General features: G+C 38.3%; 1 protein-coding gene across 1 annotated transcript; it reads left to right on the top strand.

The window, feature by feature from the left end:
• The first annotated feature begins 17,472 nt into the window (after nucleotides 1-17,472).
• LOC131640437 (uncharacterized) lies at nucleotides 17,473-18,878 on the top strand. Its single transcript, XM_058910830.1, has 3 exons — nucleotides 17,473-17,993; nucleotides 18,099-18,799; nucleotides 18,856-18,878. Exons 1-3 carry the CDS (start codon nucleotides 17,473-17,475, stop codon nucleotides 18,876-18,878), a joined length of 1,245 nt encoding a protein of 414 aa, XP_058766813.1.
• Nucleotides 18,879-19,599: the final 721 nt, after the last annotated feature.

The following is a 19,599-nucleotide window of genomic DNA, read 5'->3' on the forward strand; positions in this document are numbered from 1 at the left end:
TTTGGAAAATAATCTACTACATGTTCACCACACCATACATCCCCATACTCCCACCTATATAATGCACAAAACTCTTCATAACACAAACTCATTTTTTTTTCTTTTCTCAGTTTACACACTTCATTTTTCTTTCTCATTCTCAAAAAGCTCTCTCTCCTCACTCTCTTTTTTCTCTCGATTCTCTCTCTCTCTCTCTTCCATGAACTCACCTTCAAAGCTTGTTACAATTTGTAACAAACTTTAACAAACTCATAACAACCACTAACCAACTTCACCTTCATCTTCTTCCTCAACCCTCCACCATCACCATCACAAACCTTCATCCGCAACAACTCTAAACCGCCACCATCATCAAGTTCCATCATCAATCGTCACCAAGATCCTGAACATAACCATCGTCATCATCATCCATACTAGCAGAGGTATATTGTCACTAAGCTTCTCTCCCAGGCAGCATCGTTTTCAACTAAGGCTCGAGTCAGCATGAGATTTGGAGTTTGTTTCTCGAGGATCCTCATCACCTCCATCGTCGTCTAGGAGCTCAGAAGCTTGCAGAGTTATCTTTGAATCTTTTTGAAGGAAGAATGTTCAGGTAATCGTTAGAACTTCAAAGTATTTTAGTTGATGCAATTTCGTGTGCAAAACCTTGATTCTTGTTGTTGAAATCGGTTTACATGAGGTGATGCATGTTTGTTTGTTTAAATCGCGTGTTCGAGTTCTACATGGCGTGTGGTTTAGTTTGACGTAGAAATCTTTCGTTTTCATGAAGGTTGGTAAGTTAGGGCTTTGCAAATCTTTTCGGTTTGTGAGTTAGAGACAGAATCAGAAGAAAATAAAGGCATATTCGAACTCAGTGATGAAAACCGAGTCGAGCGGTGTCCGTTTCATACATTTCTGGGCGGTTCAGTAGCCATGTCCGCCGGGGAAGACGACCGGAACAGTGGTTCCGGCGTCTGGTTTTATTCCCTCCGTTTTGCGTATGTGGCTGAACGGGATTGGCCTTCTTTCCCATATTTTTGCATTTTTGTTTTTATTCAAATGATTAGAAGCTGAGGTGGACGTGCGTGATTGGGCCAGCAGTGTTTTTTGTCTTATTTCACTTAAAATCCACTTGACTAGTTGATAAATGTGTGAACACTCTTGATGTCACGTTATGATTAATAAAAAACCATATGATACATTAATGACCACATGCTGATATAAGGAAAATAATGAAATAAAAAAGATGGATCAAAGTGTTAGTGAGTGATAACGTTGGGCCACGAAAACCTTGGGCCTTGTCACTTTCCTGGAATCACACCCCTATACTGTTAGTGTACATACGCCTCAATGAACATGGGCCTAGTTTCGTTTGATAACCCCACCTCCCTGTATAAGCCCAGTTTGCTTCAAAACATGATTTTAGTTCATTTCCCATTTGCCATCACACCCCCCTGCAGTTTAGGTTTTTTTTTTTTTTAATTTTGTTTTCTCTTACTTTTTAACTCATAATTCCTTTTTAGCTCAAATATAAAATACATAAAAATTTGTTTTTAGGTATTTTAAAATGTGTAAATAATTGTCATAATTTTTGTCGATTTTTTTATTGTTTTCAATACCTTTAATAAATCATTTTTTTCATAGTGTACTTGTATTTTTTGCCTTGATTCTTTTTGTAAATAATTTTGGATAGAATTTTGATTGAATCCCTTTTGTTTGCTTTATATGTTCCTTGATGAATCGTATAGTTTTTGTCTATTATTTTTGATGCGTTTATGCAATTTATATCGATTCCATTAGATGTAGAATTCCCTTGTATAGACAACTTAGATTAGAATTTAGAATTAGTTCCCTTATTTCATTCTTTTTTCTTTTCAACTTTTAAAATACTTAATAAATACCGACAAGGATCATACCGTTACTATTTTTCATAGTAGGAAAGAAATGATTGGGGCGTAGGCCCCGATGTATGTTCTTTTCTACTTAGCGGAAAAGAAATGATTGAGGTGTGAGGCCTCGGTGTATTTCTTAACCGCTATTTAGAGAAACGATTGTGGCGTAGGCCTTGATGTGCATTCTCTAAATATTCACAAAAAAACTTCTTTTTGTATTTCTTTTCTACTTAGCGGAAAAGAAATGATTGAGGTGTGAGGCCTCGGTGTATTTCTTAGTCGCTATTTAGAGAAACGATTAAGGTGTAGGCCTTGATGTGCATTCTCTAAATACAAAAAACAAAAAACTCTTTTTGGTATGATCTAAGTCACAAATAAATTCCCTTAAAAAACACCAACCAAAAACACTTAAAACACTAATAAATGGTCTGATTTAAAACAAAGTAAGGAAGTGATGCGAGGCCTTGTAGTGGGTTTTGTCATCATGGAATTACCCTAAAAGACACAAACCAATCATTTCTTTTTCTTTTGCCTCGCTGGCACCTAAGGGCAATGTTATTTCCGCTCGAACGCATCGTAGGTCGATCCCTTATGCAAGAGCGCGAACGTTAACTCCGCCTAACTAAAAAACACAAAACAAACAAAAAATCGTGAGTCGAGCTACGGTAACTCTGATTCCTGAAAAGGATACGTAGGCAGCGGGATAGGGCCCGTGCGAGTACAATTCTTTATTTTCCCTACATTTTGCATTCATTCGCATATATAGACATAGGCATAGTACACACCCTTTAGATAGAAACAAACATAGGTGGATACCATCGAGTACGATGGGCGCGAGGGGTGCTAATACCTTCCCCTCGCGTAACCGACTCCCGTACCTAGATTCTTTGGTCGCAAGACCCTGTTCCTTCCTTTGTTAGGTTTTCTGATATTCCTTTCCCTTATGGGATAAATATATTGGTGGCGACTCTGTTCATTTTTCGCGAGCGTGCGACAGCTGGCGACTCTGCTGGGGATGTTGATAGACCTGTGTTGGTCCATTCTTAGCGAGTCGATCCTAGCCTTTGTTTGTTTCGTTTATTGGGTGTTTCTTTGTTTACTTATGTTTTTGCTTCATTTGTATATATGCTTGCATATCATGTCTATTTCCTGCTTGCATATCATGTTTACTTTCCGCATGCATCTGGACTATATTATGGGTCCCCGTGGGGGCCACATATTTTTCCTGTTTTGTTTTGCAGGTGGGGGGTTTGTGTGAGGTAAAAGGCCCACTACCCAGGCCAATGATACTTAGGATTAGTGTGGATGCCCATGTCAACTCCCGTAGCGTTTGATACGATCGAGCTTGACATGGGGTACCACGACCAGGCGAGGTTCTTTCATGGAACATTGTGTCTGGCACGTTTGTGCCTCAAACACATTGTACCCCATGAGAATCGTTAACCCTGGTGACCATTAGGAACCACCTGTCCGTGTCTAGACTTCATACCCGTGAGATTGGGGTGGGACAGGAAAGCTTGGCTCCTACATACCATCGCTTCTTCATAGTTGAGGTCAGACCTTTATTTGGTCTGTTCTCATGGTGCTGGATATCCTGGTAGGCAAAAAGGCGTTGAACCTGTGATCTTGTGACATGTGACCTATGCAGAGATTCTATATCAGTTATACAGAGGATTGTACAGTGGTTACTTGGAGTCTATGGACCTTGATCCCATGCTTTTGCATTGCATAACATCATTGCTTTATACACTTCATTTGTGGAGGATTCTAAAGTCTATTACCAAAATAAAAAAGAGGAAAAAGTAGAAAAACAGAAAAGATGAAAAAAAAAGAAAAGAAAAGATACTATATGCAAAAAAAAAAAAAAGAGGAAAGAAAATAAAAGTGTGAGAAAAGACTTTAGGATCTCTCATAAATGAAACATGCATTCATACTATCATGCATTTCATGGTTCTTCCAGAGACTTATGGGACCCTTTTTGCCAGATTTCGAGATCAACAATAGATTTGACTTCTCACCGCCACAAGCTCTGAGATCAACTATGGAACAACTCCGTGAGGAAATGGATGAGATGAGGGAACAAATGGGCCATCTTATGTTGGAAATGCAAGACTTGATCCATAATCAGGATGCACTAAAAGAGGAAAACAGTCAGTTAAAAACTCAGGTGAGTTTGGTCATGGAAACTCTAGAAAAGGTACTAAGAAAGTAAGGTGATGTTGTCCCTGATGCTGCAACAGAAATTGTTGATCTCTCCAATCCAATAAGACCTATTTCCATTCATGGAATGCCTCAAGGAGTTCTTCTTCGACCTCAAGCGCCAGAACCTCCCCGTCAACCGGTTTATGTTCCTATAATGAATCAGGAAGGCCAAATGTATGGACAAAGACCTGAGATGCCCGAGAAAGTTTTTGATTCGATTCCGATACCATATGCTCAGTTTCTCCCTCACTTGCTGGAGCTTCAATTGGTTAAGCTACGCAATTTGCCCGTGACTAAAAACCTCCCCCTTAACTATGATGCCAATGCTCGCTGCGAGTACCATTCTGGGGCACCCGGTCATGATACCGAGAACTGTAGAGGATTGAAGTATCGAATTCAAGATCTCATTGACTCAAAAGTAATTTTGTTCACCCCTGAGGGTATGAAGGTTCAAGGCAATAGGGTTCCGATTGTGGTGGAAGAAAAGGTTGATTCATACTTCTATGTCGGATCTACTTCAGATCAAAAGCACAATACATCGTCTTGGATTCCCGACCCTCCACTTTACCAGTCTTCGATTGTCTCTCAGCCAAATCAAAAAAGGAAGACACGTGAACAAATTGGGTATTCGAACTGTCACCGACTACAGAATTTCTCTCAAAAAAGGCAACAGAGACCTAAGAAACCTGAAAGGAAGATTGACCCAATACCCATGTCTTATGGTCAATTGCTACCTCAGTTGCTCAACCACTGTGTGATTGGGTTGAGGGAATGGATCCCTCCTCCTGTTGAATTTCCACCAGGATATGATAATGATGCGAGATGCGAGTTCCATTCAGGAACGCCTGGCCACTCAGTTGAAAATTGCAGGGCATTAAAGAACCAGGTGCAAGATCTGATTGAGTTAGGGCTCATTACATTTACCCCAAATGGTCTATACATAAATTGAAGAGTTCATGCCCAAATAAAATGTCCGTATTCCATAAAAGTCTCCAAAGAACAATAAGCCCAAACGGAGTCAAGGCTCCTCAACAATGGCAATCATCATTTCATTTTTGTAGTCTCATTTGCAATATCCCTTGTTTTGTTGAAAGTTACTTCCATGATTGAACTCGTTGGTATGACAATAATAAAAGCACCACAAATTCTTGAGCAACTTTGTCAGAATCTTTTTCCAAGAGGTATTCAAGAGTGTTCTGTAGAAGCATCTCTCATTCTCAAGGTTCTTGTGCTCAGTTGTATCTGTGGGGGTTGGTGTTTCAGTTGGTGTTTTGGGCCTTCCTTACAATATATAGCTTTTCAAAGTTTGATGACCACGCAAGGTTCCTCCGTGTTTGATATTGAACACTACTCCAAGATCTATGCTTGGGGCTCCCGATTGAGGGATAAGCAAGACGTACTCTTATCTTGAGCATTGCATCATTCGCATTGCTCGAATCCCTAAAGTAAGGCAAAATTTTACAACTCTTAGGCAACTTCGTTGGAATTTTCTTTTGGGAAGCAATGATAAGTGACTATCATGCTGGAGCACAAAGCCATTCAACTGAGGATTGTGTGTCGTTCACTCCAAGAGGTTCATGCATAAATCGAAGTCCCTATGAGGTCTCAAAATTGCAGGAAGTATTCAAGAGCAATAAGTCCAAACAGAGTCAAGTCTCCTCAACAATAACATTCATTTAGTTCTTTACTGCATTCTCATTTGTAATTTCTCCTTTGTTTGTCTAAGCATTGATAGCATGTAAAAACTTGTTAATTTCTGAATGAAAATAAAAATACATTGTTTATGTTTGTCTTGAAGTAATCCATTTGTTTTCACTCATAAAATGTTTTTGGCATTACGATATCAACTTTACTAATCACTTGCTTAGGCAAAAAGCTGAGGGAGAATGATGAAAGATAAAAATGCAAAATCTCCAATTGTGTGCTTTTGAATAAAACCCTACTGAGGATGTACAGGCATTATTTCAAATCCCCAAACACCGGAGATATAAGGGAGATAGACCCTCGATAACCCTTTGAGCCTTGAAGTAGGAGTTTCTTTTCTAATCATAAAAACCTTTATTTTAACCTTGGGACAGGGTAGTGTTCATTTAAATTGATCGAGTGTTCAAAACTCACCAAAAGGGTATGCATCTAAGGATACAACAATGGCTATCCTTCAAAAGGTTGAGGAATGTCAAAACCGCAATGATTATCCTTATTCCATCAAGAGGTCAAGAGATGATGATACCATAATGGTAATCCTTCATCAAATCAAAGGAGTAAGACAGTCGCAATCACCTCCAACAAATCAAAGATAATGCGAGGTCACACGGCTTGTTCAAAAAAAAAAAAGGAAAAAAAATGGCAAAAATAATAAGGAGAAAAAGAATGAAAAAAAAATGGCAAAAGAAGCATAAAAAAAAAAGATGATGAAATTGCCAAGCAAGAACAAAGTCGTGTGATGATGAATCAGAAGAATAAAAGGTGAGCGACTGCCATGTCTAAAGAACCTCATTGATTCCTCAACCATTCCAAATTCCTTGCGAGGGATGAGCACTCGTGTCGAGCTAACTGAACATAGGATCGGAGAACATCATGAAGGGGTGGGTACAAATAATTTTGAGCTTAAAAATCCTTTGTTTTCTAAAAACCGTGAACCCGGCCAAATTACAACCCTTAAAAGTCCTAATTGAAGTAGGGTTTATTTTGAAAACGCACTCCAATGAGATAGTGTTTAACTGACTCCCAATGAAGTGAGACTCATATCCATGTCGGTATCGTATGTTTGCTTTATCTTCCATATGTAAAAAATAGAGGTTGTGTCGACTAGTGATCCATTCACAAGAGGACGCAACCTCATTCCAATAAAAAGTTTTAAAACTTCAAGACTAACATAGGCTTTGCATTAGAGTTATCATTCTTAGAATTAACATTCTTTTGCATACAAAATATGTGCTTAACATCAAGGAAATCTCTATGATGAGAATCAGTGAAGAGCTTGATCATGTCAAAGTACAAGAGACTTGAGAACTCCGAGGAGTAAAAGCTAATCATTTCAAATATTGACCATCAAGGGGCGGATTCTCTAAAAACTTCATTGGGCATGAACAGTTAATGCTTTTTTTGACTACCCTGAGGGGAAGAGTTTGAAGACTCCGTTGAGCATGTTAAAGATGTTTCCATGTTTGTTTGACTTCAAAACAATGAAAGTTTGAGGATTCTAGTAAGATGTACCTAATCAGAGGCAATTGAATCGAGGTTTGACCTCTCAAATTCAGCATGTTTGGGGCAATTATGTCGATAAATCTCTTCAAGATTTGATCAATCTGGGGCAATCACGTCTAGGAATCTCTCTTGAGTTCAACCAATCTGGGGCAGTTACGTCGAGATTCGACAAACCTCTTCAAGGATCCATTGACTATGATGGACTATCTCGAACACTTGAACATACTGGGGCAAGTTATCTTGAGTATTTGTGGTGCAAGGATCCTTTGAGGAGAATTCCTTTCATGAAGCTGGGGGGACCATCTTTTGAGTTATATCGTTTCTCCCCGATCATAAGAGTTTATTTCTCCTGGAAATTTGGTCTCCCCCCGAGTACAGGAGTTTATTTCTCCTGAAACGTATTCTCTCCCCGAGTACAAGAGTTTATTTCTCCTGAAACGTATTCTCTCCCTAAGCACAGGAGTTTATTTCTCCTGAGAGTTGTTCCATTCCTCGAGCACAGGAGTTTATTTCTCCTGAGATTTGTTCCACTCCTCGAGCATCGAAGTTTATTTCTCCTGAGGGTCATTCCATTTCCCCGACCTGGTCTCCTTATCTGTTTTTCTCATCCCAACATGGTGAATCGAAGGAATCTCCTCGAGTTGAAAATCTTCCAAGCAGTGGCACATGGTGAGAAGCCAAAAGTTATTTTATACTCCACAAGCCAACAACCAGAAGGGGATTCTCCCTGGTGTCTACCTTACAAGTCAAAGTCCAATACCTATTGGCATCTCTACGTGGTCCTTAACACTAAGGGGATTCTCCCTGGTGTCTACCTCACTAATGCCTTTATTTAGGCACTCTGCATATAGTGTTCACTGCATATAACATTGCATCCTCAAAAGCGTAGCATACCCGTCAAAGCGGATCATTATGCCATAGAAAAATTCAAACATGCATACAAAGCATAAGCCAGATAATACAAATCAGCACCCAGTCGAGACAACGATACTTCCCCACATAAAAAGTTGTCCTTACAAACTCCATTTGATATCTGCTACCACATTATAAATCTCCTCCAGCCACGGTGCCGGTACCTGGTATCTTCAATCCCCAGAAGAAGTCTCATCTTCTCTCTCCAGTGTGGATCGGATACAATGTCTTTCTTCGTCAGAAATCGTTGTCTCCAAGGTTATTTCCCGTATGTTGCATGCATATTAGAGCGTGAATGAGGGTGGGCATTCAACCCATCTCATTTTTCAATCGTTTGAATAACCATACTTGGTGTGTGGCAATTCGAATAATTGCCGCTCTTGAAGAGTTACACCCCGCCTTTGGCCTGAGGGATTAATGTAATTCTTATACTTCGCAAGCATCAATATCTTCGTGATTCCTCAATATTTACCGATGTCTTTTGATCGAGTCTAGTCGTCACTAGTCTCCGTGGTCCCTTTCCCTCAAGTGGACAAAATTTTCAGGTCCAACCCCCGTGTTGTGAATCCTTTGCCTTCCGACTTTTGAACCATTTCAAAGCCCAGTTCCCATCCTGGCAAAACCTTTCAAAGCCCAGTTCCTGTCCTGGCAAACCATTTCAAAACTAATTCCCAATCCCCAGCCTCAGTGTTGTTGATAATCTTCTCCTGCTCCAGCCTCATTGTTGATGTTCATCCTTTTTAATTCTTATGGGTCGTAGGTTCGTTGATCTTACCCTGGTTTCGAGACATGGATCGTAGGTCTGTCGACCTTATCCTCATCTTTTTCAATTCTTGTGGGTCGTAGGTCCGTTGATCTTACCCTGGTTTCGAGTCATGGATCGTAGGTCTATCGACCTTATCCTCATCTTTTTCAATCCTTGTGGGTCGTAGGTCCGTTGATCTTACCCTGGTTTCGAGTCATGGATCGTAGGTCTGTCGACCTTATCCTCATCTTTTTCAATTCTTGTGGGTCGTAGGTCCGTTGATCTTACCCTGGTTTCGAGTCATGGATCGTAGGTCTATCGACCTTGTCGCGGGGAAAAATCGTATCCTTTTTCGGGATGAGACACCTGATGCCTTCTTTGGGCTCGAGTGCTCAAAAAATGATTTTTCTTTTGTTTCGACCAAACTTTTTATTGTTTCCAAAGTAGGAAAAGGAAAAAAGCTGCAATAACCTTAAAAGTGGGGGAGAGATCTTTGGGTAAGAGGGTTGGTTATACGAAGGGAAGGTATTAGCACCCAACGTATCTATAGTACTCTATAGGTTTCTTTTCTATGTTTTTCATTCCATGTTATTGAGAGGTTCTTGTGAAATAGGTGGGACCTAAGGTGTTTGTTTGATTATGCTCGCAAAGATCATCGCGATCCTCTGCATACATATCCCTTAGAGGGAATCAGAGCATCTGTAGCTCGGGTCTACGGGTGCTAAGGTTTGAGTGGTTTGAGGGAGATGTTTTGCTCGCCAAGGATATGACCTTGTGCCTATGTATTCTCAAAGGGATGTTGAGAAAGTCAGAGCAATCGTAGTTCCCACTTATGCTAGTGGAAGCAAAGGAAAAGAGACAAATGTCATCTAAATGTTCGATGTATCTAATCTATATCATCACATACATCTGTTTGTTTTTTGTTTGAAAATCTTTTCATTATAAGCCCTGGGCCATGCCACTTATGGTGCTTAGAATGATAAAGATGCTTTTTAGCCAGCCTTGTAGCAAAAACTTTCAATGAAGTCAGCCTTGTGACAAAAAGTTTTGATTAATCAGCCAGCCTTGTGGCAAAAGTTTCAATGAAGTCAGCCTTGTGACAAAAACTTTGATTAATCAGCCAGTATGGTGGCAATAAAGTTTGATTGATTATCCAGCCTTGTGGGAAAAAAGTTTGATTGATTGATTGATTGATTGATTGTTTGATTGTTTGTGATGATATAGAAGAGATACTCCTATCATAGAGATGATAAATGTCTAATCTCCTAGGGTATTTGATTTGGATATTGGGGATGCTTATAAGAAGCCCATGGGTCCTTGTACGAAGCCCAAGAGGAGGCTATCCGAGGGTCCTTGCATTGTAAGCCCAAGAGGAGGCTATGGGAGGGACAATCGAGGGTCCTTGCATTGTAAGCCCAAGAGGAGGCTATGGGAGGGACAAGTCGTTTGTACAAAGCCCAAGAGGAGGCGTGGTATAGTTGGTTTGAGCTCTTAGAGCGATTTCACCGGGAAACCATACTCTATGTCCTAACCTAAACTAGGGAGATTCTTTGCACGAAGCCCAATAGGAGGCTATGAGGAACCTAGTGTTGTACTAAGTTGAACAAGCATATATATAACACAATCACAAGTATGAACAAGTACGAACAAATATGAACAAGTACATGAACAAATATGAACAAGTATGAACAGTTATATATGACAAGGTGTCTGTATACAATGGAGTTTATGAAGGAAATATACCTGTAAGCATGATCCGTTTGTAAACACGGGGGGCTCGGGACTTATACTCGGGGAGAGGCCCATTTGAGTTTATTCAAAGCTATGTAAACAGGCATTTACAAAGGGCTCGGGACTTATACCTACATGGAGGCCCATGGTATTTTTGGGAAGATTTAAAGAAAACCTTCATTTTTTGATTTGTTATTCGAGGTTAAAAAACAAACTGATCGAGGTATGTACAAAAGGTGTATGTACAATGAAATACCTAATTTCATGTAAGGGAATGGGACTTATACCTATGTGGAGGCCCCTGTTTTATTTCATAAAACATGGTTGATTGTTTTGTTTAAAAGCGCGAGGTTTTGAAAAATGTTTGAAAGTTTTTGTTTTGAAAGAAGTTTTCTGTTTAAAGAAAAATTGTACAAAGAAAAAGGAAAGGGACTTATACTCTCTAATATTCGAGAGGCCCATGGCGAAAATCAATTGATCAATCCAAAAAAAGATTTAATCAATAGTTTCTTTTGAAAAGAAAAACCAAAAAGAAACGGTTTATCGTTTTGAAAAATTGTGATCGTTTGTTTTAAAACGGTTCGAATTTTGACAAAAGTCAACTTAATTAAGATAAAAAACAAATTTCATGCTTAATTAAGACCTAAATAATTAGGGTTTGATCAAAAATATTTACAAGTGATTAAGTTTAAAAAAATCAAATGAAAAACAATATTTAAAGTATTAAAAACACTTAAAAACATGTCATTTTAAACTTAATTAAAAATGTATTAAATAAATATTTTTTTGTGATTTTTTGAGTATTCATAAAATATATGTGTTAAATAAAAAGTGTGCAAAAAATGAAGCAAAAATGAATTGTTTTGGTTACTTAATTAATTAGTTAAAGTTGTTAAAAAAAATTGAAGAAAATAAGTGTTAAAAAAAATGGTTTGGTCCTGCCAGGGTTTGAACCCACGCCCTTACTCTCACCAGCCAAAACACTTGCCAACTGAGCCACGCTTGTGGCTTGTAATACATACGCGTTCAATTAAATATATTTTAAAACAAGGATTTGAATTTTCCAAACCAAAAAACGCGCCAAGAACACAACCCTAACTGATTTTTGAAAATCATTGAAATAGTGTTGTTTTGATCAAGTAAAGGGTCTATCTCACTCGGTTTTTCACGAGGAACATGATGGTGTCCTCATAATTCATTTATTTTTGCTCTAAGGTGGTCAATTTTGTGATGAACACGAAGAACCCTAATTCTGAATTTGAACATGAAACCGTGTACGATTGATGAATTGTGAAATTGATTGAGGGCTATTGATCAGTGATAGTGCAGAAACAAGATGGCAACTCAATTTTTCATTTATGATGCATGTATGTATGAGTTTGAAGTTCATAAGACTTACCTTCAAAAAGGGCCAAACTGGGAATTGAATTTTGATCTGGAGGTGTTACAGATGCTTTGTAACAATCTGGATAGCTTCAATGATGATTATGGAAGGTGTCTGGATGCTTGGAATGAATTGAAAACACCTGGAGCAGTTGGAGGTACCCGATCTGCAGTTAAGCCTAAGTGTGAATCGAGCTCGATGATTCTGATGTTTCAGGTTGATGATGAGTGTTTGGATAGCTCATATGTGATATATGTGAGGTGTGGGAAGTGTTAATTTGGACAGAAATGATCTGGAATGAAAATTGGCATGATAAGGCTCTTCATGTGTTCATATAGAGGTTGAAGAGTGAATCTGAGTTTTGGGGTGATTTGGGGTGTGTGAGTGGTTCAAACACATCCCATATGATGTTTGTGAGTTGCTAGAACCATCACTTTGGCCATAACTTCAAGGGTTTGGAGGTTGAGTTTTCTACCTCTTAGAAACTTAAGAAACTTGTATTCTAAGAAAGAAAGAGAAAGCCTATAATTTGTGAGGCTTTGGTGTGATTTTGAATGGAGTTTGGACCTCTATTTATAGGCCAAGAGTTCTGAATGCAGAGCTTGGCAAGTTGATCAAAGAAGTGATGATTTGGCTTAAGAGATAAAAAGGAATCTTTTACATTTAATGCAAAATGGTTAAAGTAACTTAACCATGGTCATTCTTCCAAGCTTCTTATCCTCTTCCATTCTGATCTTCAAATCAGAAAATATCTTCAATTATTGCCTTGATGCATCATTACTTGCATTATTTGGCAAATTGGTTCATAACTTAGTGAAAATGGTTTGAAATTTCAAGTGAAAATGATCACTAAATGCATAATTCAAAACCATAGCTATGCTCCATATTTTTTCATGCTCTTGGACATTTTGGAAAGCTCATATTACACACTTCAAAACCCTAGTTGAAAGTTTCTTCAAGACTGTTGTACCCTAAATTTTGCCCCGACATTTTATCTGCATCATCTACATTTAGTATTCTTATTTTATCTAAAAAAATCAAAAAAAATTATATATAGCTCATATGCATTCAAAAAAATTCAAAAAAAAAAATATATACATTCATTTCATAACATCATTTTAGAATTAATGGTATTTTTGTCTATTCTTATTAATATTTTGGGGATTTATAATTTTAATTTTAAATTCAATTTAGATATAAGTTGAGTTTTTAATTAAGATTAGTAAATCATTTTATCAAATTTTTTTATTATTATTATTACTTGTAGTTTGTTCTATTATGACTTTAAATAGGTGCAATAAAAAAGGTGAGGTCCAAAAGGATTGAAGGCCCACTGCATTTATCTTCAAGCCCAAATGATGAATTCATGAAGTCAATTTGAATGTCCAAAAAGCAGGTCACGGTTTATACAGCAACATTTCACCAAAATGTAATCTGCACATTCACACTTCTAGAAATGCACTACAGACAAAAGAATAACAAACTTCTGCCCAGCTCACAAAAATCCTCACGCGTTTCACCTCTTCAATCCCACAAAATCAGCTTAATTCCCTCTCCAATTGCAACAAACTTCACGTTCATTCCTCACCAATTCCCCTCAATTTCCTATCCTACCCTCACCTCTCACTTCCTATATAAACACTGCTTCAGATCATTAGAAGGGGAGGAAGAAAAAGTGTAGAAACTCTGCCAAAATGTCATCAGAACTTCCTCCAAAATTCATATAAAAAAAATCTTCATCACTCAAACCTTCATCTTTGTACAAAAAACCTCACCATCAAAACCTACACTGCATCCTTCATCATGTTCACACCATTTTCATCTTCAAATCTCCATATGCATAAACCACATCACTAAATCTATCATCACTATACACTCCAAAACCGTCAAAACCACGTTCATCTTCATATATCACAGACAACATCAGTATTCATACAACCTAACCTCAGTACTCTCAAACACACAACTCAGATTTCACCTTCAATGTATTCAACTAATCTACCCTAAATCAACTTCCACGCCATCTACACATTCGCGTTCATCAGCATCAGTTCCTCATCATCGCAGATTCAGCGCAACAACCGAGTTCAACCTCGAATCAGCTGAACGAGTCGCAACACACCAACAAATCGCGACGACGCTAAACATCACAACAGACTCGGAATCAGCATCATCGTGACGAACACACCTCTGAACATTCCAGATCTGCAAACACCATCAAATTCGGTAATGAACTCAGAATCATTCACTTGCTTTTGGATTTCGTGTTTGTTTGACTTTGTTGCATCTTCGTTGTCGCTGATTTCCGTTTAAGATGAGATTGATTTGTGTAGCACTTGTTCTTGTTGTTTTTATTTTGTTTGTGTTTCTTGATAAATATGACTTGATTAATGATATGCGGGTATGTTTGGGAGTCTTGTTTGCTTGGTGTTGATTTTGAGAAGAACAGAGGTTGTTGTTGTACGTTAGCGTGAGAATTTCTTTTGAGAGGAGAGTGTGGAACGAATAGTAGGGTTTAGAGATGAGAGGATTTAGTTGAAGGATATTTTTGTTGTTGTTGTTTCACGGTAGAGAGCAGAAAGAGAGAGTGAGAGTTTGGTGTTATCGTTGTTGTTCGGCTCACAGAGGGAATTTTTAGTTTGAGATAAGAACAGAGTGAAACAGGGGAGGGAACCACGAATTGAGTGAGAGGGATGAGGCGGAGAGCTTGTCTTAGCTTTAGGGTTTCTTTCTAATCTGCTTTTGGGCTTGTGTTGATCTGGCCCAACTCGTTTTACTGGCTACACCGCTCTACTGTCCAGCGCACCCCCTCTTGGCTGAGTTTTCAGATTTTTTTGGGCCAAGTACTTTGGGCCAGCGCCCATCTCTATATTGCAACTCCTTTTTCTCTTTATTTTTTACTAGCTTATTTCTATTCTCTTTTTGTTTTGTTTAGCTTGCTAATTGTTTTATTTTTTTTAATTGTTGATTGAAAAATACAAAAATATGTGTTAGAATTTAGATTAATTAAATCTTATTTTTCTATAATAAAAATACCAAAAACATGTTTAGAATTGGATTTTATTTTCCATATTAAAAATACCAAAAATATGTTGCTTATTTTAATTTCTTTTTAGATTTAATATGTTTATTTCTAGTTTCCTTTAGTTAATCTTGATTAATATCGTCAATATTTCCTTATCACTTTGCATGCATCATTTTCTATATCCGTACTAATATTTGTTTGACTTTTGTGAGGTACTACTATCATTGAGCCATTGGATTTTTATTATGGACATTTATAACTCATTTTAATCTTTGTATATATTATCCTTTTATTTTCCGCTTTAATATTTCGATTGGGTTGTAATAATTAGTAGTTAATTTTCATCCCCATTTATTAAGTGTGTAATCCCCATCCCCGAAGCCTTGTAATAATTTTACCGCTTTCCTTTACCGCTTTATTTTATGATTGCTTGCATGCTTTTAACCGTTTTTCAAAATAAAATTAGGACCTTAGCCGTTTTCTACCATAAGTCGATTGCACTCCACGCATCGCCATCAACCACACTTGCACGTACACTCTTATTTTACCTCTTTCATGTTCATCCCTTTATGCTTGAACTTGTATGCTTGTTTGTATGGATTTTACTCGTATGAGCTTGTATGTTTTCATTTACTTCTTCCATCTTCTCTTTTAATAAATCTTCACCCCCGCATTACTTGGTCCATATACCAAGCTCCCAACCAACTCTTTGTAAGTCGAGTGTCTTGCGCACCGCCATCGACCTGTTTTTCAAAACTCTTTTTTCATAATAAAACATTGACCTTTTGTCATGTGTTCTTCTTTAAAATCTTTTGTGCGCTTGCACTCTTTTTACTTTAAAACTGTTTTCAATAAAACCCTTTTTCCAAAACTTTTGAGCAGAACTACAAATGCTCTGACTTCTCCATTGCACCGAGGAGGTATGTAGGCACAAGATTTTACATCTTGCCGAGCAAACTTTTGTAAATAAGCAAACTTTTGTAAATAATCTTTTTCTTTTGTAAATAACCTTTTTCTTTTGTATATATTTATTTTCTCATTCCTTTTAGCAAACAAAATGGTTTTAACATAAACACATATTTTCAAAAGGTTCCTGTGGAGTACCACAGATGTGAGGGGTGCTAACACCTTCCCCTTACATAACCAACCCCCGTATCCAGATTTCTTTTGTGGTTTTTTTCGAGTTTTTTCCCTTTCCTCTTTTGGAATCAAAAAAGTTCGGTGGCGACTCTTGCTTTTTAACGATTTAAGTTAACCAAATGACTTAAACTCAAAATTTTTGCCGCTACAGAAAAGTGGCGACTCTGCTGGGGATTTTTTCTAAGTGGGTTTAGCCTATTTTGTTTATCTGTGTGTTTATGTTATTGCTTCTTGTTTGCTATTTCTTTTTGTATATATCTTTCTTTTTGTATATATACTTGCTTATATGGGTGCTTGGTTGATACTTGTGTGAGATAAGTCCTATACCCGGACTTGAGTGTACATTAAGATAGGATGTGGTATAGTCATTTTGGCTTATGTGGAGTTATTCCTTCGTGAGCTGACTTGAGACCCACAACTCAGTGGAGAATGGCTTGGCTAAAGGTGATAGTGTTGAACGAGTCAGTCGTGAAAGCATTGTTACTTTTGGTTGGGTCTGTAAAGCTGAGGACCTTAGAATACCTTAACCCATCTTAGCCTTTTAGGATGTAGTGCGGAGACTATTGGGTGAAGTCCTAATTGGTTGTCACACGATACTACACTCGAGCGAGTTTCTCTTTAGAATATTATTGGTGGGTGAGTTAATTGCTTAAGCCGATAATATTCTCGAGATGGAATGCAGACCTTGGGAACTTTGTAGAACCCGTTGTACAGGTACAAAAATCCTTAGCACATACCTTTGTGGGTGGTTCTTAACCATGACTCCATGCTCGTGACTTTGAACTTTGTTTGTGTCACCTTGTGTGACCTTGATTATGATGGATACATAAATCATGCATTCGTTTGATTTCCAAGGAACTCATAGGTCTTTCTTTGTAAACATCATAAGTTTCATCAAGCTCAATGGATCTTGGGTGTTGATGGGGTGAAAACCCTAATCCACCAAGATGGATGATTGATCTTGATGATAACTTGATCAATGCTTTGATCCCATTTAGGATTTACTTCCTTCATGCTTTGATGTTTACAAATTAATAACTTGAATTCTTTGAAAATCAAACAACATTGCATTTGCATTGCATCATTTGCATACTTCATGCATTTATCCAGGTTGTCCAGAACACTTATCCTTGTCTGTCTCCATCTTCAGAGTTGTCTGTCTACCGTCAAGCTGATTCCTCCGCACAAGTACGGAACTAGAGCTGCTGTTAGACAAAGAATGGCAGACCAAGAGAAACATAACATGGAAGTTAGAATGGAAATTGATGAGTTGAAATCAAGCATGGTTAAGCTTACCGAGATGATGCAAGTGCTGATGGCTAGGACTGATCCACCTCAGAGGATTGTTATTTCTGAAGTCTCCACTGTTGTTGTTGATCCTTTACAGGTTCAGAAGCCACCTTCTACTTGGCCAGAGTTTGGGTTACCTGAGAATTTCTCTCCAACATATGTGAATGCTCCTATGGTGGGTCAAACTTCGAGGCAGGTATTTCAACCTCTAGTCTTTTCTGAACCTCCACCTGTTGTTCATACTACTACTCAAGCTGTTCCAGCTCGTTATGACAATCCTCTATATGATTACCGTTCTGTTGGTTCTCGAAGTGTCAGTCAAGGAGATTGTGGTGAAGTTGAAGAAGTCCGTGAGCAATATCAGGCATTGGAAAAGAGGCTAAGAGCTATGGAAGGAAGCAATTTCTTTAGTGTGAATGCTGATAACATGGGTCTTGTTTCAAATCTTGTCATGCCTTCCAAGTTCAAAGTTCCCGAGTTTGATAAGTACAAGGGGCATACTTGTCCAAGGAGTCATTTGACCATGTACTACAGAAAGATGACTGCTTACACCAACAACCAGAATTTGCTCGTTCATTGCTTTCAAGACAGTTTAAGTGGAGCTTCGTTGAAGTGGTACATGAGTTTGGAAAAGGGTTGTGTTCAGAATTTCCAAGATTTAGCTGATGCGTTCATGAAACAGTACAAGTATAATCTGGATATGGCACCTGATCGTCGTCAACTTCAGAATATGGCTCAGAAGGAAAAGGAATCTTTCAAGGAATATGCTCAACGTTGGAGAGAATTGGCTTCCCAAGTTGAACCACCTTTGTCTGAGAAGGAATTAACTAGCTTGTTCATGGATACCCTTTCTCCTTTCTTTTGGGAGAAGATGATTGGAAGTGTGTCTTCAAACTTCACTGATTTGGTAACAATTGGTCAAAGGCTAGAAGAAGGAATCAGGAAAGGAAAAGTGTCTGTTGCTGTTGATTCTTCAAAGAAACCTTTTGGGGGCTTCCAAAAGAAGAAAGAGAATGAGACTAATGCTGTGTCAGATGACAGAAGAAGATTTCACCGTAGACCTCAAAATGGTGATCAACCTTATGTATCTGCTGTCACTCCTGTGCGAGTTCAAGCTCCTCAACCTCAGGTTGCCAACCAGAATCAGAATCGCGATAGGACTCACTTCGATCCTATTCCTATGACTTACACTGAACTATATTCCGCGCTGGTCCGAAAAGGTTTGATCACAACAAGACCCATGCCTCCTCCTCGAAACCCTGCCTCAATAGGATTTCGGCCTGATCTTCATTGTGAGTTTCATCAGGGTGGTGCTGGCCATGATTTAGAACATTGCTATGCTTTGAAGGCCTTGGTGCAAGAGTTGGTTAGATCAAAGATGCTATCTTTCAGGGATATGGGTCCTAACGTTGTCACTAATCCTTTGCCAGATCAAAGTGGCTGAAGACAAGTCAAAGCCAGATGGTCTCCTAAAGCCAAGTGTTTCCGACGGGATAGCTCATCTTTGTTGCTGATTAGTCACTAGGCCTTGTTTCTTTACTGTTTACAATTTCCTTGTTTGTATTGTGTGTTACTTTTAAACTTTGTTTGTTCCTGAATGCTAAGTTTAATGAAATGAGCATTGCATATTTTGAATTCATTCACATCTACTACTATGTTTATGCCTTCTTTTACAAAATTTTCTTCCATTTGCTTTCTCTATCAAACTTGTGTTTTATGCAAAGATTGGAGGGAGGATGATGACAACGAAATACCCAAGTTGTCGAATTGTATGCTTTCAAATAAAACTTTGCTGATGATGTACAGGCATTGTTTCAATTCCCAAACACTGGAGAAATAAGGAAGTTAATCCCTTGTCAACCCCTTTGAGCCTTCGAAGTAGGAGTTTCTTTCTATACGAAAAAACCCGCATTTTAAACCTGGGGCAGGGCAGTTCTCAGTTAATTTGGCTGTGCATTCTATTTTAAGAGAATCATTCAGTACACCTTTCAACAAAGGTTTCAATCACAAGCTTTCCTCCGCACACATCAAAGAAATGTTGGAGATGTCAATCAAAAGCCAATGATGGTTCATCAATCATTAAGCAAGGCGG

This window comes from Vicia villosa, unplaced genomic scaffold, assembly GCF_029867415.1.
Source record: "Vicia villosa cultivar HV-30 ecotype Madison, WI unplaced genomic scaffold, Vvil1.0 ctg.003129F_1_1, whole genome shotgun sequence".
Classification (NCBI taxonomy): domain Eukaryota; kingdom Viridiplantae; phylum Streptophyta; class Magnoliopsida; order Fabales; family Fabaceae; genus Vicia; species Vicia villosa.

Bases quoted from the DNA above. Each gene is read 5' to 3' on its own strand.
- LOC131640437 (XM_058910830.1), top strand. From the start codon at position 17,473: ATGGAAATTGATGAGTTGAAATCAAGCATGGTTAAGCTTACCGAGATG. The intron at 17,994-18,098 runs GTACAAGGGGCA...CTTTCAAGACAG, and splicing joins AAAGTTCCCGAGTTTGATAA to TTTAAGTGGAGCTTCGTTGA. The intron at 18,800-18,855 runs GTGAGTTTCATC...TATGCTTTGAAG, and splicing joins ATTTCGGCCTGATCTTCATT to GCCTTGGTGCAAGAGTTGGT.